The sequence below is a fragment of the Eublepharis macularius genome, chromosome 6 (assembly GCF_028583425.1).
Source record: "Eublepharis macularius isolate TG4126 chromosome 6, MPM_Emac_v1.0, whole genome shotgun sequence".
Taxonomy (NCBI): Eukaryota; Metazoa; Chordata; class Lepidosauria; order Squamata; family Eublepharidae; genus Eublepharis; species Eublepharis macularius.
This window is the reverse complement of record NC_072795.1, coordinates 36,374,114-36,401,381: the sequence shown is the minus strand read 5'-3', so window position 1 is coordinate 36,401,381 and position 27,268 is coordinate 36,374,114. Positions and strand designations below refer to the sequence as shown.

Here is a 27,268-nt window from a genome sequence, read left to right as displayed (position 1 = left end):
GTGCACATGGAGCAGCAGAGAAATTGAGTGTGGATTCTTATCTTGCAACTTGTTGATTATGACCTTTAAAGCCTTTCACAACCTGGGGACCCTCATACTGGAAGGATCATCTCCTTCCATATGCCCCAGTGTGCCAACAGGCAGCTATTTGTTGGCTGCCCTACCACTCAGAGTAGCTCATCATTGACCAGTGCCCAGGCCCTTTCCATTGCAGGCCCTGCTCTGTGGAATGGGCTCCTCGAGGAGGTGAGTGGAGCCCCCTTCCTTGGAGATATTCAAGAGGTGCTGCAAGGATTGTTTATTTGCTAGGGCTTTTGAGGAGGTGTGAAGGGCAGGCATCTTTGCGGGTAGGAGGGACAGATTTTACCTTGCTTTTAATTTGGAAATTTTAAAATCATTTTGTAAGCCACCTTGAAATATGTGGAAAGGTGGGGCATAACTGCTTAAATGAATAAATAAATAAAATGAAAACTTCTGAGGGGTTGGTCCATTGTTTACACATCCCAGACTTGTATACAGTCATCTTCATAAATGACAATGGGATGTCAAAAGCAGGCCAGAGAGGAGGTGCTTGCCTTACACACAAATTTTTGTTACCTTTTCTATTTCTGGTCTCTAAATTACAGAGAAGGATACACTCTGCCAAAAACCTATAGCCAGCGTCTGTCTCCTCTTTGTGGTGCCTGAGGAATATAAATTCAATTAGAATGGCATCAGGAAATATCTCTCTATATAATTATTAGTGACAAATCACCACTATATTTGTGGTCTACGTTAAAGAAAAACAATTTCTGCCACATAGATGCCTCTTTTGGAATATCCTTCTATACTTTGCCACAGCACAAAAATCATATTTGTAATTGCTAGGAACCATGAATCTTTATACCAAATGCAGCCACCACAGAGAGTGTGAGAACAATGGATTTAACTTCAATTTAAATCTCAGCAATGATTCCATTTTTGGGCTGTTACACAGTTTTGGCCATTGTGTCATAGATAAGAGGAGGAGGCTAAAAATTATAAGGTGACTGCCTAACTACCAATTCTCTTGCCAATTTACAGTGTGGATTTGCACATATCTTTGTTTTTCCATGGGAATTGTCTTTACCTTGAAATCCACTTTCGGTATTGTTTATAATATACCTTTAGGGTTGCCAGGTGACCTCCCAAAAGGATCCAGCCATGGGCCTTGGCACTCGCCCTACTTTTCTCCTTCACATGTGTGCACGCTCCCAACACCAGTGTGATGACATCACTTCTTCAGGTGATGTCATTGCTGGTGCTTGCCCGCCACTTCCCTGGCATGCAGGTGGCCAGATGAGAGGACTGAAAGTAGGGGAGCAGAGGCAGAGGCAGCACAGGAAGGCCTGAGGGTGCTGCCACCAATTCCTGCAGGCCAGTGGCCAGCTGCTCCTCCCCCATGCACAATAATACTAGACATTTATCTGTCCAATATTTTAAGCCACACTTCCTCTGGGCAGTCCAATTAAAAAATGGACTGTCTGGGGGAAAACTGAATACCAGGCAACTCTATATACCTTGCCTTAAGTAGTTTGTTTAAACTGGGATTTGAAAGTGTAATAAGACTAGGTAGCATTGCACTCAAATTCTATAATCCTAGTCCTATTACATTGTTCATTGGGTCTAAATAGAGTACTTTTACAGGTCAATATGATTCTCAACCTGAACCAAAAGAAATATTCAAGGGCCAAATGGTTCCTCGCTTCACATGTAAGTTATGCTGGTAACAATGTATTGTTGATGATTTTTAATGCCTTCACGAGAATACAGCATAGAATTAGCTTCTCTTTGTTGCTTGAACATACATGGTTTAAAGCAGGGATATTCAATTAAACTTTAAAGGGAACAGAGTTTTTTGGAGGGGGGATCTGGTGGTGAGAATTTGTTAATCCACCCCATTCTAGGCAATTAGTCACTCCCCTTCACATGCCATGCTCTTCGCAAAGGAGATGCAGAGAATTACTTTAGTGCTATTAAATGCATGATTTTGCTATTTATTGTTTAGTTTTATTACAAGTGATTGTTAAACTACCATGTGGCCTGAAATGGCCAGAAACAGGGATTCTTCCCCACAAAAGACCTATTCCTCATCCTACTTTGACAGTAGTGAAACTGGCCTCTCTTTTGCTCATGCTTCTCTTTCTCCTGTCTTGTGGGGACGGGAATTCAATTTGCCATCTCTAGGATATGGTAGGCTATGAATCTAACACAACCCACTGCTCTTTAAAATGTTAGTAATCATGAACCTAACAGTTATATCCCAGTCCTTACTTCTAAGTAGGGCCTTTGTATATTGCCTAAATTGTTAACAGGGTTATTTCGAGATAGCAAGGTGTTTCCTTAGCACGGCTTTAATTAGAGCCATTTACGAATTTTAAAAATTGATTTAAACCTTTGCATGGTGTTCTGGATCAAAAGCCTCAACTTGTGATGTTATGGTTTTCATTGCAGGAGTAGGAAAGAGATGTCTAATCTTTCCCTGCCATACATTTCCTGCTCAAAATTGTTCCCCTAGACTGCAGCCCACATACACATGATTTTATTCGGATAAACGCATAACTGCAGTGACGGGGAGATGGGGGAAGTAGCATTTTGGAAGATTGATTCTGAGCCAGAAGAGGGCTGGTGGGGTCTGCTCAAGCCTCTAGCCTCCCAAGCTAGTTTCTAATTTAAAAAAGAAAGAAAAAAGAAACAGCAGCCGCAGCATTGTCAGGACTAGTCAGCTACAATTTGGTAGACTTCCAGATTTGCGGAAAAATCTGATTTATAAAAAAATCTAATTTGGGGCAACCCTTCCCCTAAATGTTAAGAGCAGTATCTGCATGCATACATGCACGCACAAATCAGAGTTCAGGCAGCACACTGGATTGTCATAGCAATCCCAACTGGTACTGGATAGGAAAGGATAGCGAGGTAAAAGGGAAGCAGAGCTGGAGCCTGGCAGAGGAGCCATGGGAAGAAAGGCAGAGCTGGTGCCTGAGAAGTGGAGAGACCAGCAGATGAGGAAATGCATTTTCTCTTTCTTCACAAGTCCTTGTAGGTCCATCTCTCCTACATAATAATAGATCAAATGCAGAGGCTGAGATCAAAAGAGCTAAAGATTTTCATGCACCTAAAAGGAACTTTTACTTCCCCTGACCCTACAATAATAGCAGACCCTTCCTGCTATATCAAAAAGTACTTTCGAAACTCCCCTTAATTTCAAAAATAGTTTCCCATGTAGTAGGTGGGCATTTTTTCAGAAATACAAAACCACGCGCCTGTGGCAGCCCAAAACCAGTTGTGTGGTTCTCTAAATTCTCAGCAGAATGCGGAATTTGAGATTTGTTGCTGTTAGGTACACTTCAGACCAGTTAGTTTGTTCACTGACTGCAGTAATCATAAGATACACATAACACCATTACTAAAAGTTAACTTTTTATTCAACAATAATTAAGCATCATAGCAAAATATGACTTAAAATTTATTCCACCATCTGTATTTATTGAATGTCCCAACTGATCATATTGTATTTTTGCTCTGTGAATGTTCTAGCTATTGATGTTATTGTATTCACTTGCAGTATGTAATCTGCCTTGGATCTCAGCGAGAAAAGCGGATTATAAATAAACAACAATAATAATTGTAAATGGATTATCATTTTTAAAGGGGAGCTGATATATTTTTCATTAAGACAGATATGGATTTTTATAAAAACAGTATTTTTTTCTTGGATTCTTTTTCTGTCCAAAATCATGAATCATGATCATTAGATTCCATTATATGGAATATAACCATTGGTTTATATCCAGCCTGTCTCCCCCTGAGAGTTATTCTTCACAGCTTCAAACCAAGGTGTCTATGACAAACCAGAGTATACATTCTAACCAATGACAGCAGTGAAGATGTTTACCCATCTCTCCGAACACTTGGTCACTTTCAATGGCATCACAAATGGATTTTTACACATAGCCATTTTTTTTCTTTGATGCTAGTACCCCAGTGCACAACCATCAGCTCGAGGATCAGAACCAGCCCATAATACATTACTAGAAAAAGACAGTTTCCCCCCATGTCTCCACCAGCTTCCTTTGGTGATGATTTGACCTCGTCCAAACATACTCCTGCTATTCCCAGTTACGGGCATCATGACAGTATGACCCTTGGCTCTCAATTCTTCTGCGACATTCTGTGGGACGCCATCTTCCAAGAATATATACCATGCATCCTCTGTATAAAAGAACAGTGTTCAAACTGTGAATATGCACTATGCTATTAAACACTGACTATAATTCAGACTATTTTATAATCATCATTACTGGACCCAAAATGAATGAAAATGAAAAAGTATTCATTTTTAGAACCAAATCATGAGCCTACTAAAAAGAGAAGGACAGTTCCCTCAGCATCAACAGGATGGTGGGGCGAGGAGATGGATAACTGGAAGCCACGTAGTAGTCTCTTTAAAGTTACCATAAAACTGCAAGAAGAAGCTGCTGTCTGGTGTGTAGTTGGAAGATAAAAACAACTGACTGTCTATGTAGTTACAGCTGTCTTTCATGTATCTATATTTTTCAAATATTTTAGAAGAGATCTCAGGTAAAATAGAGATAGTAATTGTTTTGAATTAGGTGGAAGGAATTTAAAAAACAAAAGAACTTGCAATCCACAAATCAATGATGGGATTATCTGCACAGGGGGTCTTTCAAGCACAGGTTGGCTGGGCATTTGCCAGGAGTGCTTTAGGTACATCAGTTTGAAGTGGAATTCTCAATTTCGTATGTTCTAATTCAGCTGCCGAGATGAAACTTTTAAGGTGTGATATGAGCTACTGCTGCTCATTATCTGCACAATAGTTTGTCATAAAACCAGCAAAGTCATGTGGCAACTTAAAGATTTTGTGTGTGTACGGAGTGACTTATTTATGGAAGCACATCACAAGAAAATCTGCGCAACCCCAGATTAGAAGTGCAGTCCCAGGCATGTATTTGTTCTTATCTGCCTGTTCATACATAAAGCAGGAGTAGGGAAATGTATTTTTATACAAAATGAAGCACAAGGCAAAGGGAGCTAATTCAGGTGGTATCTCCTTTATACCTCGACATGTCATTCCACTGCTTGACGCATTTAATTCCCAGTGCAGCCTGGATGCCAGATGTAAACCCAGCTGGGACAAAAATGCTTCAGACAACAATGCTCAGTCAGGTAAGGAGGGTAAGGAAGAGGCTGTAGTTCCCCTGACTCACCATCTTAAAATATATATCCCTGCCTTTGCACTCCACTTTATGCAAGTTGGGTAGATCCTTGGATAAATACATACGAAGGTTCCTCTCATGTACAAGGATAGGAACATTCTGTAGTCTTACCATGGCTAATAGCATGGTATAGGGGAAGCATTACTATAGGGGAAGTGGTATGAAGGAAAGGGTTAACCCTCCTATCTCAGTACTAAAGACATGATCCAAATCCCCCTCCCTCGTGACTTTCTTTTTAACCTTAAAAAAAAAAACCTCCAGAGATCCCATTACGAACCTCCCATGTAACATGTAGCATGACTCTCAGAAAAGAACACTGCATTGATTTCAATTGTTTAATAGAGTTCAAAGGTCTATAACATGTATGCATGATCAAGAACATTACTAGTACTGAGGAACAGGAAACAAACTGGAATCCATCTTTTAAACAATTTTCAGTAGAACCTCTATTATCCAAATCTGGCTTCCCACTTAACAAAAGTTTCACAGCATCCATGGTATGAGCATTCATGAGCCACAGTTCACTTCTTCAGTCTGAAGAAGTGAGCTGTGGCTCACGAAAGCTCACACTCTACCCCTAATTTTGTTAGTCTTATAGGTGCTACTGGACTCTTGCTCTTTTCCACTGCTACAGACAGACTAACACGGCTACCTATCTTTATCTATACATTTTAGATATTTCCCCAGCACATTCAGGTAAACGAAATGGCACTGTATGCTCATTGCTCTAATTTGTAAAACAACTTTACCTTTTTTATTGTATTCCACAAAAACACGAGCAGCATCCAAGGCCTGCTGTGGATTCATCCCAAATTCCAACATGTTCAGAAGTACCTAAAAGAATGGGGTAAAGAGAACAAGAAGAGACAAGCCTCTTTCATAACCTCAGCATATCAACAGGGTCAGTCTTAGCTAAGGTGCAGCTGGGGCAGCTGCAACGTATCTTGTTGCAGCTGGGAGGCCCCTGACAGCCAAACCAACCTGGCCCTGCTATGCCCCCCACTGTCCAGCTCATTGCTTTTTGGTTGCTCATGAACAGTACAGTACAGGGTACTCAGCCACAGTTCATGCACACATGTTCTCAGGGCTTTTTTTCTGGGAAAAGAGGTGGTAGAACTCAGTGGGTTACCCTTGGAAAAAATGGTCACATGGCTGGTGGCCCCGCCCCCTGATCTCCAGACAGAGGGGAGTTTAGATTGCTCTCCGCGCCACGGCATGGAGGGCAATCTAAACTCCCCTCTGTCTGGAGATCAGGGGGCGGAGCCACCAGGCATGTGACCATTTTCAAGAGGTTCCAGAACTCCGTTCCACCACGTTCCAGATGAAAAAAAGCCCTGCATGTTTTCATAGAGCCTGACTGCAATCTTAGCCCCCTCCCCACCTGGTACTGCTGCATGCTGCTTGGCATAAACAATCAGGCAGACAGTGGTAATAAACAGTGCTTTGTTTTGTTTTTGAGTTCTACCACTTGGTGTTTGTTGTTTATGTCTGCAGATAATTGACTATATTCGAGTATATTGGACATATATGAATATAATTCTTTATTTATGAATAAGCACACTTCCTTTTTGGCTTAATTCGTGTTGGTTTTTTGGAGGAAGTGAATTACCCCCCCCCCTTTTTTTCTACAGCTGATTGGGTCAGACAGTGGCAAGACAAGGAGATGCAAGACTTGATTTACAAGTGATCACAGCTTTCAAAAATGACAAGTTCACCTGCCAAACATTTTTACCAGAAAATTCACAGCACCTCTTACTGAGAACAGTGTAATATTCTTTAAGAATAATTCTCTGGATCCAGGATGCAGTACAACATAAAATGAACTTTTATTAACTATTTACATAACTTAGAAACCAGTCTTAGAGAGAGAAGAAGTAACTTGCTACCCCAGTCAGATCTCTCCGCTCTTTTGTGCAAAACTCAATGGGATGTGTAGAACTTATTAAGCACCACCCACTTAAAGTCACAGTGTCCTCAAAAGTGGTTCCCAAGGATCCTTAGCAGAGAAAGATCTTCTTTAACTAGGACCTTCTGCATCCAAAGAACATATTCTACCATTGAGCCGAGGCCCCTCTCTTATTGCTTCCCTCCAGATATGCCATAAAGCTAAGAACGTCCTGGAAAGCTGCACAATGGTCATTCCCAGTAAAAGAAACACGTATCAAGAACAGCTGAAAATGAGTACTATCTTAGCTTCATTATTTTGGAGGAAGTAAGGAGGGTAGAGGGGTGCATATTGCTGTACTGAAGCAATATGCCACAACGGTTATGTCACTTCCCAGTTTCACAAATGAATCCAAAATACATACAAGCACATTTGGACCACAGGGAATTTTCTGGAGGACTTGAAAGTGTCCTATTTCTCATGAATCCTTAGGCTAAAGATCTTCAGAGGCCCACCTGCACATGTCCTTGCGGCTGCATGAACCCACCCATTACTCCAAAACTGCACAGAAGTTCCCCTGAGTCTGCAGCTGTTGCCAGAGCAGGTATAATCGTGTGATATGGTCGCTTGTTAGGTGCCAGGCAGTTTGGGTGTTCAGGGTGTAGTGAAAAATTGAAGCCTCTGTTCTGAAAATAAGTAAGCAAACACATTAAAAAAAAGTTTCAGGTGGGCAGCCATGTTAGTCTGTAGTAGAAAAGCAAGATTCGGGTCCAGTAGCACCTTAAAGACCAACTAGAATTCCAGGGTATGAGTTTTCGAGAGTCAGAGCCCCCTTGCAAGCCAAAAAATCGAGCCTATGGGAACTAAGGGAAAGAGCAGTGGACACCACTGACTGCTGTGAGGGCGCTTCATTATTTCTGATTCCCCAAGTACAGGCGTTGGATTTTATTTATTTTATTTTATTTTATTTATACCCCGGCCTCCCCACAGATGGGCTCAGGGTGGCTAACAACATTCAAAAAATATATTAAAAGTTACAAAAACATAAAAGCAATAATTTTTAAGAAGTCATTAAAATAGTCCAGGAGCAGGCTATTTAAACAAATATTGGGAGTCCGTATACAGGCAGGCATAGCAGATGGCGGAGGTTTGTTGGGCCCAACAAGCAAAGTGCCCAATCAGAATGGGGCCCTTGTAGCATTTTAAAATTGCTCTGAAATGGCAGTGGTGGGCCCAAGGCAGACCCGAGGTGGAAGAAGTGGTGGTCTTAGATGGAAGGAGGAGGACACCCGCTGGCACTCAGCCAAAGGCCCGGCGGAACATCTCCATTTTACAGGCCCTGTGAAACTGTAACAGGTCCTGCAGGGCCCGGATCTCCAGCGGGAGAGCGTTCCACTAGGCTGGGGCCAGGGCAGAAAAAGCCCTGGCCCTGGTTGAGGCCAGACGGATGTCCCTCGGTCTGGGGACCACCATTTTATTCCAGTTCCCTCCACAATATGTATTTCTTAAATAGTTTCAATTTCATTTACATGAAAATTGGAGTGGGTGAAGATTTTAGTTTTGGAAGAGGTCAAGAAAACTACGAGCTGAAACCGCCAGAGTTTATTAGTATCTATCCTGTTGGAATATATTGGGGTCAGGTAGCCTTAATTACTATATGTTAAATTGGTCCAGTTTGTGTGTCCAAAATGTGGCTGGATGATGTGACTCAGGGCACATTAGAGGAGATGGCATCTCTGGGTCCAACCATTTTACAGCCTAACAGAGGGGTGATTTAAAATTGCTGTCAAGGTTTCATCTTGATCAGGAGGAGTACAGTGCGGTGGAACCAAGCACTCTTGTCCCCCCACCTATGCCTTTTCAAGTGCCAAAATATTCTGTGTGAGGATATCACTCTCTCCCCCTGGATTTTTCTCCTTGCAGTATTTCAAGCAGCCCTTTGAGAGGGGTGGAAAGGGGAGGAGGAGGCCAAAGGAAGCCCTCGTTCCTATGGTACATGCTGTGGGTGAGCCACAGGGAACAAGACCTTCTCCTGTCCGCCTGTCAATAACATACATGGCAACGACCAGAGGAGGGGACAGCCAGGAAGCCCAACCAGCTAAGCAAGTGCATTGGCATACCATCCTGTAGCCAATTCCTCCTCATCTCCCAGTACAGACACAAAACGAGATCCTACAGCTGACTGTGTGTGCAAGCAGGATCTGTTCCCATACCCACATGCTTAGAACCTTTTTCAATGTGATCTAGTTTAACACGAATAGAAGTTTTAAAACAACCATGTTTCAGGATGCTGAATTGCTCATATAGGCCACACACTCCCCACATACAAAGGTTGAAAATATTTTCTTACTTGCAATGTAAATCCACAGCCGTCAGGTACTAGCCCTGTGCCAAATCCCATATAGTTGCTGTTAATGAAGGAGCATGCGTTGCCTTGAGCATCCACCACAGTAAAATAAACCGTGTCGCTTCCTACTGAAAAAGGGTTTCCAGGATGAAGGTTGCAAGTTGCTCTGGAGAGGAACAAACAAATACAAACAAAAAATTTACAACAAAAAATTCCGATTTCTTAATCCAAGCAAAGGTTGTTCAGTATACATGGAGTCATCTCAAAAGTATATAGAACTCTTCACGATTACACCATGTTTGAAGGACCGCAATCCAGATCACTGCAGCACCGCAAAAACCAGCCAGGTGATTCCAGAAGCCGACAAGCAGAGCAGGGGAGCATGATTTCTTCTTCGCCTTCCCCCGCAGCCTCTCCCCTTTTCCTACTTCCTTCTCTCCTCTCTCAGCCTTCAGATAACCTGCCTTATCTCCCCCCACCCAGTCTCCTCCAATCCCCTTGGTAGCCTCTCCCTGGGAAAAGTCAGGCCCAGTTGAACATGCTTGTCACCTCCACCACCAAGCTGGGTCCAGTTGCACGTCAGAGCCACCAACAGGGCCAGGCCAGGACCAGCTGTGTTCCAGAGCTGCTCCCAGGCCCTTCCTGCTGCAATCTTTGGCACACTGTGAAAAGCTGCACCTGAGTGTTGGTGAGCCTTTAGAAGAGTATGGGATGCAGAACAGTGGGGAACTGGCAAAAAATCAAACAAGCCCAACCCTGTGCATGAGCAGAAATGTCAAGACAACCGGTTCTTTTGATCCAAGCCATTAATTTTCAAATCCAGCTCATGATTTTGAATATGTGCCAATGAAACTATTGTTGTTGTCATCGAAGGTAAATACGTTTTCTTCTGGTCTCCAGTAAAAAGTGTCCATCTGAGTAAACTCAATGGAGTTACACACATTACTCCTGTAGCATTTTTCTATGTTAGCAGAACAGAGACAATCAGTACTCCCAAAAGTGATCTGAGGACAAGCTCCTACAGTATTTATTGCTTTTCCTATGTCAAACCAGAACATTTTTAAAAATAGGCAGAGACAGTATCATGAAAGATAAAGCAGAATGACACAGGAAAGATACAACGCCTGCAATCCTTTTATGAACAGGTAATGAGCAAGTCAAATAAGTGGTTTTCAGGTATATCTTGTGAAACTAAACCCAAACAGAATACTGTCAGTCAACCAATTTAACCAAATAATTTTATCTCAAGTAAACAATGGCAGGCTTACACACACCCATGTGCATACGCATGCGTGCGTGCGCACACACACACACACAGAAGCATACTCTACTGTAGGCACTATTCTTTTCAATTTTCATATTTTGTAATATTTAAGCATATGACTGAAGGGAAAATGTTCCAGCATCCTTTAGTCATAATGGCCAACTGGTTATGGCAATTAACTAAAATTCCTTTATTCTTGTGGGCGAGATGGATTCATTCACTTTTACAAACAAAAACGTGACCCTGGAACAGAGATTTATGAGGAGAATGCTACATTATGAACGTATGGAATGAACATACGGAATGACCTTATGCTGAGTCAGACCATTGGTCCGCTTATCCCAGTGCCGTCTGCTCTGCAGAAGCTCTGCAAGGTTGCAGACATGGCAGAGAGTCTTTCCCAACCTGATTGTCCATGATTATTTAAAGGGATCAAACCTGGGACCTTCTGCATGCCAGACATGTGCTTGCAGTGGTTTAGGCTCAAAGATCTTTCCCAGAAGGTCACACTGACTTTTTCAATTAGCAATTCTTTTTTCATCATCTGCCTAATGCTAAGACCAGTAACACCGAAGCAAACTTTGCAACAAAAAAGGGCTCCGCCCTTTCTTTTGCTCCCCTATAGAATGGCCTTCTCTAGTATGTTCATAACTGTTCCATCAAGTCTGGGAAATCAACTGCAATTTGACAATATGCAACGGCAACAGATCCATTGGGATTAAACACTTATATCACTGATGGTTAGAAAGAGGCCATCAGCTCAAAACAAAAATCAGTATGTACCATCTCCCCCAACCTCCCATACTACATCAGTGAGTGAACATCAAGGGCATCTTTAAAAATGTCTGCAGAAGTTGCTCCACATTTCTGAGACTCCCTTCCTCTGAAGACTTGGTCCTGTTAGCATAAGCAACACATCAGCATCACATGGTTTAACTGTTCCTGGACTTTCCCAGCCAGTCTACAATCACTCCCTAGTCACTATCTGAGCAGAAGCAGTATCCCTGAAGTCAGAGCTGCTGCTATATTTACTAGGCTGCCTTAGGGATTGCTATGATAGCAAAATTACAGGAAGGAGCTGAGCAGGTTCCAGCAATGGTCACATGGCAACCAAGGAGCAGCATCCTTTTTCCTCCCCTTCCCTCCCCCTCCTTCCGCTTTGTCTACCACTGAAACTTTCCTCAAGATTTTCTACAATAGGTTTATTTTAGGACATGAATAATCATAAATCTCAAAAGGAAAACAAATGGACTGTATACTTCATATTAAAGCATCACAATGTAAAATGAGTTCCTAGTTCCAGACGCTTAAGGAGAGTTTGGATCTGAGTTTATGCCACCTACTTACAGAAGAATGTGCGATATTGCCTACAGGCCAGCTGTTCAAATGAAAAGAAGAATTCTACAGGGCATGCCTAAGCCCTCAGGTGCACCTAAAGTAGCTCTCTGGATCCTGGCCATATCACATAAACTGGGGCTATAATTTGTGTAAACAATGACTACAGCAATCTTTTTCAAAGAAAACTTTGGCAAATAGTGTTAGACAAAACAGGCATTGTTTCACAGATCACGTTCAGAACTATACTAACACCGGTGATTAAATAAAGCAAACAGATGAAGAGACCTCACCTCTGTAAATCAATTAGCTGTGAACGATTCCTGGCATAAGATTTTGAAAGGAGTTCTGCTGTTGGAACGTAAACTTTTTCTGGATCTGCACAGAACCAGAGTGCATCAGAAAAACTGGTTTTTAAAGCTTCAATTAGAACATGTAAATAAGTAGCGGTATTATGACCCATTTCTAGAAACAGAAAAAGAAGAATGACATCAAATTCAAAAGACTTCTGAACGTATTTCGTCCATATGAGTACAACTTGCTCAAATAGCATGAACTTCACCAAATTAATTCACATTTTATGTTCTATTAGGAGAGATCTGTAAGAAATCAAAGTGTATGGATGAGAGGGAGGCTAAAAGAAGAAAGTCTTCCTCCTCCTCTCTCTACCACGTTTTGTATCCCTTCCACATCCTTTCCTTCTTTTCTTCTTCCATATCCACCTTTTCAGACCCCCATGCTTGTATGGTTTGCTTCCTCCTGCAGCTAGGGGAACAAGGGGTGTCTAGAAATGGCCCTATGCAGGTCTCCTAGAAAGACTGTTCTAGAGCTCTGCTAACTCTACAACTACTAACTATTAGGACTTCCCCAGCAGCTAAGCATGCCCTTGAACAACATATGCAATATTCTTGATATATGCACTATTTGATGAGCATAAACTAGCCCCCAGAAACCTAATGAAAGAAATCCATAGTTGGGCCTTAGCAGAGTAATATTGATTGCAGAGAAAACATGATGGGTGATTGGAGCTTGTGTGCTGTCTGGTGAGAGTGTGAGAAAGAAAATAACAAATTTACACTTATGTTTAGAAAGGAAATAAAGAGTTCTTTATTATAGGAATTCCACACTTTAATAGGAAAGAAGGAGAGAGATTCCTATCTACCTAAGGATGGACATGGATGGCAGGTCAAGTCCTGCATCCATGATGCAAGATGGAGAGAAGGGAGAGAAGTATGACAAAACGAGGAAGGCAGTCATGAGGAGGAAGTCCTGAGATTAGCAATCTACACATCAAAGGATAGTCAGCAGTGAACAGTAAACAGATACCCTGACCTCTGTCTTTATAACTATCTGGTTTGTCCCCCTCTGAAACCTGAGGAAAGGGACAGCTTCCTCCTCTTCTAACATGCACTGGGCTCCCATACCTACTACAGCTATCATTCATTCACAACAGAAGCAGGTGTGTGAAAATGTGTGGAATGAAATATGGTAGCCCATTTGTATTTGCATTGTATTAACATTGTCTTTTGCGACTGAAGTAACTGTCCCATCAAATCTTATTATGACAGTACTATCCCTGAAGTCTGAATCTTGCAAATGCAGAATAATTAACATATAAGGTGGGGAGGATTGCTCAGACAACTGTTAAATGGGGGAAAACCTGGTTTGGGGAAGGTGAAAGATGTGAGCCTGAGCCTCGAAAATGGGAATCAACATGCTTCAAAGGAAAAAAAAAGAAATGAAAAATAAGAAAATGTTATTGAAATGGTAGGTCATTACTAGTAGGGAAGTGGTGAACCTGCATTGTTTTCTTCATTTTGTTCTTTGCTTCAACTGTTATTTCATTTAATTTTTTTAGTTTGAAAAGTTCCAGAATTGTATAACAAATGGTTAAGAAAAACAGTTCGAGATCATTTAGATGAAATTTCAAGTTATTGTTTGTCCAGTCTGTGGTTTGCAAATAGAGATGGGCATGAACCGAAATATGAACCAAAATTAAGCATGAACCAGGCCGGTTCGTGGCTCGTGAACCAGTGGTTCGTTAGATCCCATTTCTGATGAACTGCCACGAACTTTAGGCTGGTTCGTTTGGTTCATTTTTTGGTTCGTCACTGCAGACAGCCTGGTGCCATTCAATCAGTTTCCTAGGCAACAGGGGATGGACTTCCTGCAGACCTTCTGCTGACCCGGAAGTGAACGTCTGTTGACCCAGAAGTGATGATTTTCTGACCTGGATGTGACATTTTCACGAACCAAACAAACCGGTTCGCGAACCAGGGGCAGGTTCGTGAAAATTCATGGTTCGTGAAATTTGATGAACCACAAACCACGTGGTTCGGTTTTTTCTGATTCGTGCCCATCTCTATTTGCAAACCATAGCTAGCTGTTACCTCTGAACCATGTCTGTATCTTGTAGTCAGTGATGTCACTGGCAGTTTCCAGTAGCTGCCCATAACACTTATTGCAATATAAACATTCCCAGTATATCTTGCAGCATTACCAAACCACTGAAGAATCATGACTCATATTCAAAATGAAATAATCAGAATGATCATGGGCTTCAAAAAGATATTGATGATATCTCTGTAAAGATAAATCTTCTGTGAGATACCTGTGAAAACTAACGTAATGTCAAGGACCATTGAAATTCGGGTGGAACACTATATTGTTTTACTTCTGATCAGTAATTTAAAATCTTGTATTTCCAAAGTGTAAAAAGCTTTGAAAAGGTTAATTTGGTAGACATTTGTTAAATTTTTATATCAGCCTTCCACAAGATTAAAATGAAGTTATCACTTTCATGTTTGTCAATTCACTCCATACGATGGTGTTGCAAAATAAGCAGGAAACACAAGTAGCTCACACTTCTGGCTCTTCCATATTACCATGTCTGAAGCTGCTCCCAAATTTACTGTGTTATTTAAGAAACAGTCAGCTAATCAGCAAAGTTGTCTGAACTAGTGTGATGACTACAACTTTTTAAGTGAAATTGGAATTGATTACAGATTTCTCCTTCCCCAAATTGATACATTTGGTGCTTTACTTCCCTGTCTGGTTCTAATCTTTACGAGAAGCAGCAGCCACATGAGATGCTCAAGTGAAACATACCTTTCACATTGAAATTTTCTAAAATGTTCAGGGCTAAGAGTGCTATAATTCCTTGTCCATTGGGAGGGATTTCCCAAACATTCACACCCTGCAAAAGTAAAATTCTGGCATTTTACATTGAACATCTCCAATGATACAATGAAGAAGAGGAGCACTTTCCCCAACAAACTAGCAATTCTCTATAGAAATGTGTTTCTTGTATCACTAGATCAAAACCCGCTTAATTATATTTATTATTAATAATAGTATTAACATTCAAGGAACAATGCTTAAATATAGACTAATTCAGTGTAGTATGTATTATAATTACTGTACCTGAATGCAATTATTTTCTTTCATGCAAATGCCAACTTCATTTAGATCTAGCTCCTAAATCTAAAAAAACCCTGAAGTCCTGAACTCTCGCTCTGCCCAATAGGAAATCTCATTATTTGCCAGTGGATAACAATGCTGGAAAGATACATTTTAGATGTATCTTACTAGAATGGAAGTAATAATGTAGAATTTAAGTCTCTTTAGCAGGACTAAGGGTTTGGGTCAAGAATGCAGATAGCAATTTCTAAATAACACATGTATGTTCAACTGAGCACCATACGCTTTTGCTTTTTTGTTTAAACACATGGCTCATCACCAGGGATGTGTGTGCTTCCAACATGACTGGTTTATTACTAGGAGCCAAGCTACAAGTGACAAATGACACTTGCCTGGCAAGTGAACAGACTCACGTGTATTCTCCCTGTTCACTTGATCAAGTGGAGAGCAAGTGAATGGCAAGTGAACAGGGAGGAATACACGTGAGTCTGTTCACTTGCCAGGCAAGTGTCATTTGTCACTTGTAGCTTGGCTCTAGGTCTGGGTTTAGAAACAGACTATTCTTGGCAGTATTGAATGGTACGATTGCAATCTGGCACACCTTGGCTAATAATTGGGTGTTAAGAGTCTCTTTTGGTTATGTGAGAGCTTCAGCAACACAAATACCACATTGGGTGACCCATGCGTTTGTCATTTTCAGAATTGCTCTTGGTTTACTTGGTCCTTGTGAGCAAGGATAAACTAACCAGATTCAAAAACAAACCAAATTTCGAGAAGGTGTCATAACTTTACTGCTACAAAGTGAAGAACTGAGGACACGGGCTATATAAATTAAGAGCAACACGTCTTTCATTAAGTGAAAAACCTTACTGTGGTAGAAGAAGACTCTTTAAACAAGTTGGTGAATACAACCTATCATCTCCCAATTCCATTTTTTTAAATATCTGGGCAGAATGAAACTCCAATGATTCTAGAATTCAAAGGTAGAACTGATGCATGCCTATGTTTTATTTAATTCAGCTGGTTTTTCAACTGATCAGTCATCTCTTTTCTGTTTTGAATCAAGATTATGCATTGGCTGGAAATGTTCACCAGCTTGGAGTTTCACAGAAGTCTTAATCAAACAAATGAGTATTCGGTGTGAAAACAAAAAACCTTTGCAACTTCAGAGAATGTAGGCATGTTTAAGGGTTTCTAAACATCATAGGAGAAGACTGACTTTCCTTCCATTTTTTCCCCATGACAGCAGACCCCTTTGCTACATATTTCGCTTGTTGCTTTTAGGAACACTTAGAAGCTTTGAAAATCTCAAAGAAAACTTGTTCTTAGCATTGTTCTTAAAGACAGCTGTCATATATATCATTCCCTCAAAAGCTAACTAACAAATAGCCAAACCTGAGTTTAGTTTGTTCTGCCTGTATTTGTCCAGTGGGTGGGCCTGGGAAGAAAGTATGGCATGGCAGACAATTTTATTGCTGTACAGAAGACAGAAAATGAGAAAAAAACAGGACAGACCCTATGGAACAAAGTGGGGTGGGAATCCCAAGGATAACCTGGCAAGCAAACCCCAGTTTCTTTCCACTCTTGGCGATGTGATTGGAAAATCTTGCTTTGAAGTTTCAGGAGAAACACACTGAGTAATAGTGGAACACTCTCTTTTGTGGAATGTGGGTGGGGGAAAGAGAACACAAAAGTTGGGCATGGATTCAGAATATTCTCTTAATTCTTTCTTTTCTTGTCTTGAATCCCAGTTTAACAGTGTGCCTGGAAATTTCCTAGTTTTGTACATATTCATTAAGTGTATGCTTGATTAGCTTGCTGTGGGCTCGAGATTTGTAATGCCCACAGACAACTGCTTCAGGCAATTGAGCAAACATGGCTCGGTGGCACTAAATGGCAGCTTTTAGCCTCTCTTCTTTGGGCCAAGCTAAATGTGCAGGTTTTTAAAGAGCTGGGGAACCCAGACCCAACTCAAGTTCCCTGAAGTGACACATTGGGGAAAAGCTGTTAAAAAAGAAAGGAGAGCCCAAATGGCCTCAGAATGCCTCTGTGGTGGGAGGAGAGGCTCCCCCCCCCACTGAAGTTGGTTTCCCCATGTCAAAATAGCAGGATAGGGAGGGGTTTTCCCCTGTTTTTTCTGCTTCATATGGAATATTCTGTGTACATGGAGCAGTAAAAATGGGGGGGTGCTTCCCCTGTGCTATTGTAACATGGGGAAAGGGCTTGGTGGGAAGGAAGAGCTCCTGCTCCCCTTCAGAGGCATTCTGAGGCCAATTGGACTCAGCCATTTACTTTTTAACTGCTGTATGGCTGCGGAAACTCTTTTAAAAACCTGCACATCTAGAGAGACCCTTTCTGCCAATTGAGTGGGTATTGCTTTAGAATTTGAAGTACTATTCAGCCCAGTAGAGTTTGTGTTACATTTTATTTCTGTACTAGAAACAATACATTTTAATATTTATGTTATGATTTTTTTTCAACGGTGACTTTATTGGGATGTACACCAACAGCTGACAAATATAGTAAACATTTAGGGCAGAGAATGGCTAAATAAGTCATTACCTAATCTAACAATAGAACATAATTGGTACCCTTGGCATACCTTGTAATTTGTGACAATAGGTTTAACTTGTTCAGTGACATGATTTTTCAGATCGTCTAAATTCATTACTCCCCCATTACTGTGAATGATTTCAATGATAGCTTCAGCCACATGGCCTTCATAGAAGCCTTGTTTTCCAGATTTAGCCAGCTCCTGGAAACAGGAAAATTAATAGGCAAGACGGAAAGCTTTTTAAAAAACAACAACAGTACTGGTATGAAATCTTTTCACATTGTTCATTTAAATATATCAGAGCTGATCCAGGTGGTAGGAATACAGCACAGAGAACTATGTCTACTACTAACTTTCTAGTCATGTGGAATCTACAGTAGGGATTATCTCAGTAATTATTTGGTTTGCAGGTGTCTAGTATTCTGAATAACTATATTGCAGACCTACCCGAAGACATTTCTGAATGGAAGCACTTTTGTCTTGTGTGCATGGATTCAGCAGGCTTCACTTACGTCAGTCAAAATTATTCCAACAAGTAGTGAGTGGCCCATTATTGAAATAACCAAATAGAAAGCCTTGATTTAGATCATAAAATTTGAACCAAATATTTTACTTGTACATTGATTCTTTCTGAAAACAGTAAATGTTAATTTTTTTGGTATGACTGAACTATGTTGATTTACAATTAAATATATGCCTTAACCTCAGAGTTTTCAACTTCTCTATAAATTGAAGCATTTCATTGTATGCTTAAATACAAGCCCGACGTAGAAAATTTTGAACGGATAGATCTGGCTTTAATGAGCCTTTCTTCCATTCATCCACATATTAAATTTATCTTTAAAAAACCAATACAAGCTGTCTCAAAACAGCTTCCAAACTACAAGATATCACACATCATTTTAAAAATGTTATATGTAACTTTTGTAAAACTTGTATGTTTTTAACACATATATTTTGGATTAATTGATAATTAGCAATACATTGTTTTAAAAAAATTATTACAAATGAATTAATACCACTTTCAAATCATCATCATCAAAAAGAGGACAAACTCAGCAAGATGCCTATAAAAATAAATATGTATTTAGCTGGCACCAAAAGTTAAAGCACCAGTGGTCTAGATGAGATGAGGACATTCCATAATTAGGGTGCCACAACTGAAAAATTCCTTTGTCTTATTATTCCTCATCTCAGCTCTGGTAAGATTAGGCTTTCTAAACCTCCCATTAGCAAGTCTTGTTGCTTGCCATCACTCCAAGTGTCAGTGTGAAAAAATAAAATAAAAAACAGTGATGTCAATTCTGGGCTGTCTATGGTAAAAGAATTTTTGATGATTCCTAGAGCTACCATTTGTCACTTCCGGGTTGTAACTGGAAGTGAAGTAGCAACACTGATGATGTCAGATGCACACTCCCTTGTGCCGGCCCATGCCCCCTCACCAGTTGCCAGGCTCATCCTGACAACCCTAGATAAGATTTTAACCAAAAGGCAAGTATGCATAGACAGTACACTAGGTGTCCTAGATCCAAGCTGTTTAGTGCTTAATATATAAAAATAAGAACTTTGAATTGGTATTGGAAGTGCAGTGGTAGGTCTGGCATAATATGGTCTCTCTAATTAATGCTAATCAATAATCTGGCTGCTACATGTTGCAGTAACTGAACCTTCTAGTCTACCACGTAAAGTGCCGTACAGTACTCTGTGCGAGGACCTAATTACACATTACGTTTTCCTCATCTACTCTCCAGCAAATTGTAATCAGACATGTGCTGTAAGTTCCATGCTCAGAACTCAGTTCTCAGTTGCATGGGGAATGGACCACACCAAAACCACAACATGCAGAGGTTTAAGCCTTCCCTCCTGCATCATTTTCCCCAGTACAGCTCCAGGGCCACTATTTGCCCCTCTAGGGAAACCACATGTTCTGATGGGCTACATGTACATTTCCTCAAGATGGCAAAAGCACCCCCAAGGCCATTTCAAGTTGGGAAAATGGCATGGAGGAAGGCTTAACCACTACCGCATAAGTCACAGACCCAATCCAAATTTCCCTCTGCACACCTAAGAACTGAATTATGAGCACAGAACTCTCAATGTATGCCTGGTTGCCTGTTCCTGGGGAAGACACGAGGAAAATGTAGCATGCGGTTTAGGGCCCAAATGCATAGAGTTGCTAGGTTCTTGATTGGGGTGGATGATCTCCCACCAGTACGCTCTGATGCCTGGCAACCCTAATAATAAGAGAAGTGCCTTGCCCATGGGAATGAGTCAAGGCCTGAAGAATGTTTGTGAGCTACTTTGTAGTCTTCTGAAGAAAGCCATCAAGAAATTATTGATGGTACTTGTGTTGTCATTGTTCTAAGAGTGTCCACATGAAGTAATTATTTCTATTAAAAGCTTGGGATGAATAACTGAGAATGAATGCTGCCAGACAGGTACTAGTTACCCTCTAAAATGAGAGGAAGAGAAGGAAGATAAATTCTCCTTCCCAACCTTGCACTCTGTGTGTGTGTATGTGTGTGTTTGCATGTAGCCACAGAAATAGTTACAAGCACTAAAAAAAAAAGTATACATAATGAACTCAATTTTTTGAAAAAGAAATGCAAAACCAACAACCTTGATTAGTCATTGCTAGGAATATGCCATTTCGCTATGGAGCTTGTCAATAGCAGTTGGACCAAGCCACATGGTGAACCACTTATAGATATTACTGCCATGGCATGAAAGAAATACCCCATGAAAACGTGGCTTTTACATTTTACTGTTGTAAATGTATGAACTGATCCTTGAAAACACAGTTCATTAGATTTGTGCGAGATTCTGGGAGATCAATGACTATTGTCTGAGCAGTTTTGTTTTAATGAGTAAACAGAAATTGCCACAGCTCCCTGATTCAAGGTCATGCTGTACATGGGTAGGAAAATTAAACCTTTCCCCATGTCATATTCCTGACCTGACCTTGGCGGTAGGGCTGCCAGTCCACCATTGGAGGTGGGAGATCCCTGCTCCCAGCCTTTGCCTCCTGCCACCACTTACCTGGCTGGCAGGGGGAAAAGACATGGGGAATAGGCCTGGGAGGCAAGGAACATCCCAGGTAAGCACTCAGTGGGCATGCTCCCCAGAGAGCACAATGACATCACTTCCTCAAGTGACGTCATTGTGCCTGGCAATGGGCAGTGGGCTTCGCAGGGGCCAATTCTGGCCACCAATGGGCTGAATTGGCCCCGATGGAAAGTGCAGGAGCAAGCCCACTGCCAGCATGATGATGTCCCTTCCTGAAAGTAGCATCATTGTGTTTGTGCTGGGAGCCTGCACGCACTTTGCACATGTGTGGGATTTAGCCTTACAGTAAGTGCCACGTCCCTCCCTACCACCACCACCCCCGGGAAGGTATAGGAACCTGGCAACCCTACTTGGAGGATGCATGTATGTCTTCTCCAACATGTAGCTCCAAGGGAGGCATTTCAGGTCAGGAAAAAAAGTAGAGGAGAAATACTCCCTCATACTGCAGGCTCAATCCAACTTTGGGGAAGGAGGTTCAATAAAAACTGCATGGAAGGTCCATTCATTGATCAATTCATGGACCTCACAGCTTCTTCTCCAGTTTGGCTCTTAAGCATGTCTAATAATCTCTTGGTTGCATCTCTATTATTTCTTATGAATTATACAATAGTATTCTAATTCTCTGGACACACCCAATAGCCTAAGAGCGACTGGCAATCATGTAAAAGGCGAGGTTGCTAAAATGTCCTGGCATTCCTTGCCAAGGTTGTCAATTTAGGATCACAATTCAGAACCTGAATCAGTGAAGTGTGTTCCTGATTATGAACCCAAGCCTAGCAACATCAAAATTATGATTGCGCACACAATTACAGAATTACCTCTTATGTCATAATAAAATAGGGCAAGTTTATATGGCTTGGTTCCAATGAAACACAACAAGCTCCACTCAAAGAACAGGGCTTTGCCTCTTCCCTTGCTACGGCACAAAGACACACTGAAAAGCAACTATTGAACAGTAAAGAACCCATGAGAAATTATGAACAGGGGGCCACAACAGATGTGGGATAATCAGCAGAAATCCTTGGATGGATGCAAGCAAGTGCCCTTGGCTCCAAGCAATTATTTCTAGATTTATGACAGAAAGCCATTTAGAAAGCAAGCCTGAGCTTTAAAATTACAGTGTGCACGGTAAATGGATAGCTACAGAATTCAAAGGACAGAACTCGGTGCTTATATACACAAAAGGAAATTGCCTGCAGCTCTTGACCTGATTCCAAGGAAGACATCTGTCAATACCAACACTTCAAAAAAAGAAGGCAAACTGTTGGTACCTGGTACCACCAAGGCAATAAATAAAAGGAAGAACATATGCCATCATTCCCCACAAGTCATCAATTCATTTACTGTCCTCTACGTACCAGGTTACCACCTGGCACCAAACTGTTAAATATTAACAAGATGCGCTTAGTCAGTCAAGGAAGGCTCGTCATTTATGCAATATGTAAACCATCCAAGAGATCTCCCTCACCTAAAACACTGAAGCTCATGAAACATTTGATGAAGACAATGTTTGGGCACTTGCTCTAAAAATGAAATGATTCAGTACTTGCCAGTTGTTTTAAAGTAAATCATGACTTCTGAGAAATATGGAAAAAGTACACAATTACTAATATCAAAACCCAAAAAGTGTACTCAGTCTCTTTCACTTCTGAAAAACCCTTTCTATGGCTGCATCCATATAGCGCTGGATATTGCAGTATTGTTGTCTTACAGAAATCATTCCCAACTGAATTGGCTTGTCCACACAGGAAAATCCAGTTACGAACTATTGCTGTAGTATAACAACAGAGCAGTATCACGTAAGATGAAGATGTAACCTATTATTACTACAGGCAGGAAATGGGTTCCTGTGAAGTTGCTGTTCTCGTACATACACCATCCTTGTGGTTTCTTCTAGTGTCCCCAGATGAAAAAGAAACATCTGAAGTGCTGGTTGGAAAGAAATTCCTCTAGGGACTGTTTCATTGAGTTATTTTGTCACATGCATACTTGCTGATGCATTACAGTGCACACATTGGTGTGGACCCTACCTTATCCTACCACTCCACTGAGCAAAGATTAAAGCTTTCTTCCAGTTTAAGGAGGCTTCCTCCAACTTAAGAGACTCATTACGTCTCTTAAGTTGGAGGACTGTTGGATCCACTATGATGGTTAGCGCCTGGCCATCACCCCCTTTAAAAATATATTGTGACTGCCAGCATTGCCTACTACTGATATTGGCTGTTTCCACACGGCTTATCTTCCCTTGGAACGACCCGGAACATCGCGCATAAAACGCGGAAGAGCGCATTTTCTCGTGCGAGATTTGTGTGACGTCACGCAAATCTCATGCAAGAAAACGTGATCTTCCGCGTTTTTTGTGCGATGTTCCGGGTCGTTCCAAGGGAAGGTAAGCCGTGTGGAAATGGCCTTTGTGACGGAGAAAAGATAAGAAGGAAGAATTGAGTGGGGATCCCTCTGAGGTAAACTGCGTCTTTAGACTGAATGCAGTCTTATTACCCTCACTCTCTGGGGGGTAATTGAGAACCACCTCTAAATATCTCTTGCCTTGAAAACCCCAGCAGAAGTTACTTGATGGTGCGCGCACATGTGTGCATGTGCGCGCGCATGCGCGTGCACACACACACAACCAAAAGCTCTAGAACATGAAAAAACAAAATCTCATTGTTTCTGTATACTTCTCCATAGTGTACAAAATCTATCAGCAAAATAGTCACAGTCTACTACCTCAGGCATGAACTTCATAAACAACAGCCCAGTTCATTAAATGCAAACAGTATTTCATTCCAGTTTCTTGAGTTGTTCAGCATTCACAGCTGAACAGTCATTCTCAAGGCCGAGAATACTAATCTATATGTACTTTCAACAAACTTCAAGAACACTATGGCCAGGATCCAAGGAATTGCACAAATAATTCTGTGTGACAAAGAGGCCATTGAACTCCCTGGAACTCCAACCCACTATGCCACATCACAAAGTCCTTTCGAAATCAAGAGGAAGATGTTTGTGATATCAAGTAGGGAACCTGTAAAAAGAAATCTCACAGGACATACCAAAACACTTGTGCTCCTAGGAAACCTTTGAATACTGGTCAATAGACCCTGTACCCTAAAAGGGTATACATCTGTAGCATTGTTTTTGTTAATTATACGAAGCAACATGCATTTTGTGTCTCTGGATGATGACCCTGCTCCCTACACAGCTCTGTAATTATTCAACTTCTTTGCACCAAAAAAAGTGTCACTCAAAATATCATGACCTATAGCCAATATCTGTGCAATTTAAACTCATCTTACCAAGATCTGTTCACTACCCCTTAACATTCCCTTTTACAGAATCTAGCCTACAGTTGCTCAGTTCTTGAACCATAAGAGCACCTAAGCCGACAGCAACCCGAGGAGATCATGTCACTTTTGCCGATACAAACACACGGTGACATTGCAGCAGATCAACAAATAGCATCAAGAGAAGGAGGGCGGGTACAGTGGTCAAAAAGGAGACGGCAAGTATGTGGAAACAGTGCTTGTAGCCCATGGGCTGTGACCAGATTCATCATATGTAAAATAATATTTGCATTGTTTAATACATGATAAACGTGATCCACCACCGTGAGCCCAAAGGCAGGTTCTAAGTAAATGAAAGGGTGAGGGAAGAAAACAAACAGGTTTTAAAGCACTAGTTGATGCTTATACATGAATATAAGTTGGACAGTAGAAGGGGACGACGACAAGCAATAACAACAAAATACAATCTCTCCATCTATTCAGTCTTCCCTGTTCTGTGGCATCAGAACTGCCTTTCAGTATTACATTAGTTTCATAATAAGGTTATGAGTCAGGATATTGAGCTTTATGATTAGTGCAAATATTTCTACATCTGCTAAAGCTTAGCCAGGAAACAAATTTAATTGAACTGAAATGAAATTTTATGTACATTATTTCCATACCTCTAGAGGTTAAAACATTTCTCTTTGGATAAATACTAGCCTCCACCATCTTCTCAAACTACCAGTGTCACTTCCTACCAAGAGGTCCAGATGGGCCCAGTTAAAAGGAGCAGAGGGACTAATTTCATATCCCGTACTGTCACAACTGATTCCCTGTTCAACAAATCAGCAGAAGGCTACTTCCTAATTGACCTAATTGTCTCATATATGTTCAGGCAAAACCATTACGGGACCTAATAACATTGGATATACGATCTTGGCTCATCCACTTGCTCACCCTTCAATGTGATATATGCTATCATGTGTCAACAATGCCCTTCCCTTCTGCATTCCACATTGAACAAATCTATATTTATTCAAAGGTTTCACACACTACTTCCCAGGGTTAAACCAGACCTCAAGATTTTCATTTGATTACAACTATGACCCCTTTTTAAAAGTGTGTGACTCCCTATTAGAGATGGGCACGAACTGAAATATGAACCGATATTCGGCACGAACTGGTTCATCAGACCCATTTCTGATGAACCGCCACAAACTTTAGGCTGGTTTGTTTGGTTCGTTTTTTGGTTCATCACAGCAGACAGCCTGGCACCGATCAATCAGTTTCCTAGGCAGCAGAGGATGGACTTCCTGTGGCCTTCTGCTAGCTCAGAAGTAGTGGTTTTCTGTCCTGGATGTGACATTTTCATGAATCAAATGAACCGGTTCGCAAACTAGGGCAGGTTTGTGAAAGTTCGTGGTTCATGAAATGCGATGAACCAGTTTGTGCCCATCTCTACTCCCCATCCACTACAGCTTAATTAGTGAATGGATTCAGTAATTTTCCTCATTAGATTTAAATTTCACATAGTTACATTTCATCTTGTACGTTTTACAGTCAATTGACCTTGCTTTATTTTGTTTTTGAATACATAAAATGAATACAAAGTGAGGATTCACTCACAGCGGCTGAAAAAGCAGGCTCTAGTCCACAAAAGCTTTTTCTGGAATAAAACTCTTGAAGTCCCACTGTTCATTCAGAATGAGGACGTGGACAGGATCCTTGGAGATAGTTATGGCAGATCGCCTTACCTTAAAAGTGTTTGCCAAAAACGGATTGTGAAAAACTTGACCATGCTCAGGTGCCTGGCCATCAATCAGCAGGTCTTTCCCATGTGGGTTTCCAGCGGCCTGAAGAACATGAGCATCACGCTTCCAGTAGTAAGAAGTAATCTCTGATACCGGAAAGCCCTTTTCAGCTAGTTCTATAGCCGGCTGCAGTATCTGCTCCATGGAAAGCTGAATGAATGAATGAACCAATGAATGAATGAATAAGGAAGGCTTGCAATATTATTTTCAGTGTAGTTGCATCTTTAAAAAACTACCTATGTCCCATTGTATTAGCGATAAAGGTTTATTCCAACAACAGGCTTAATTCATATAAATCTAATTCAAATCATTCCCAACCTCTCCAAAAAGTTCAGCTGCGTTAACATTTTCAATTTTGCTAATATTAAAAGTTGACTTAGTTTTTGCCTTTCCTACAAGAAGTTTCCTAAGGGAAAAGAGGCTTGGGAAGTATTTCCTGCTTGCCACACTAAGCCCCATCTAATACGTAGGAAGAGTTTCTAACTACTACTTCCTTCTGAAGTTTGGGGTTGTGGGAAACTTGTTCCTCCGCAAAGGCACCAACATTTCCCTTCCTACTTATTCTCAAACCTACAGAGCTCAAAGCAATAGAAGGGGGGCAAGAGGAAAAGGTGGAAAGAAATATCAAGATCCAGGCTTTAGAAAAGCCCTCACACATGACGTCTACTCCTGAAGCTCAAAACCAAATAATTATGAAAAATAACTTTAGCTTTTTTGATGTAGAGTGTAGGTGAACTTTTTTTTAACTGCAGAAAAAATGTAGTCCCAAACTCACTGTACTTTTAAACTAACACACTTTTCAGGGACTCACATTTTTGCTCCCAAATAACTCAATTGCATTACACCATCCAGCTGCTGCACCGGGTACCGTGACATAATATGCATGTAGGGGAGGTGGAGGATTTGCTTCATCAAAACCATGTTCTTTTAGCAGTGCAAGAGTCAAAGACTGTGGAGATCGCCCACTGCAAAGAAAGCCAGATGTACATACATATGTAAAAGGACAACAAATGTAGGGATTGGTAACAGGGAGCTTCCGCCAAGGGTTTGAGTAAAAGGACAGTT

General features: G+C 41.1%; 1 protein-coding gene across 2 annotated transcripts in view; it reads right to left on the bottom strand.

The window, feature by feature from the left end:
- Window positions 1–3,462: 3,462 nt before the first annotated feature.
- The window catches only part of LOC129331757 (glutathione hydrolase-like YwrD proenzyme), a 32,562-nt gene continuing 8,756 nt past the window's right edge, over window positions 3,463–27,268 (bottom strand). For both annotated transcript variants that reach the window (XM_054982257.1, XM_054982258.1), the window contains 9 exons: window positions 27,015–27,168; window positions 26,147–26,353; window positions 18,109–18,261; window positions 15,195–15,282; window positions 12,380–12,551; window positions 9,491–9,653; window positions 7,656–7,826; window positions 6,005–6,089; window positions 3,463–4,230 (listed from right to left, as the gene is read on the bottom strand). In XM_054982257.1, the coding sequence (XP_054838232.1) occupies window positions 3,992–4,230; window positions 6,005–6,089; window positions 7,656–7,826; window positions 9,491–9,653; window positions 12,380–12,551; window positions 15,195–15,282; window positions 18,109–18,261; window positions 26,147–26,353; window positions 27,015–27,168 (1,432 nt within the window). In that variant the 3' untranslated portion in view covers window positions 3,463–3,991. The remainder of the gene's footprint in view (window positions 4,231–6,004; window positions 6,090–7,655; window positions 7,827–9,490; window positions 9,654–12,379; window positions 12,552–15,194; window positions 15,283–18,108; window positions 18,262–26,146; window positions 26,354–27,014; window positions 27,169–27,268) is intronic.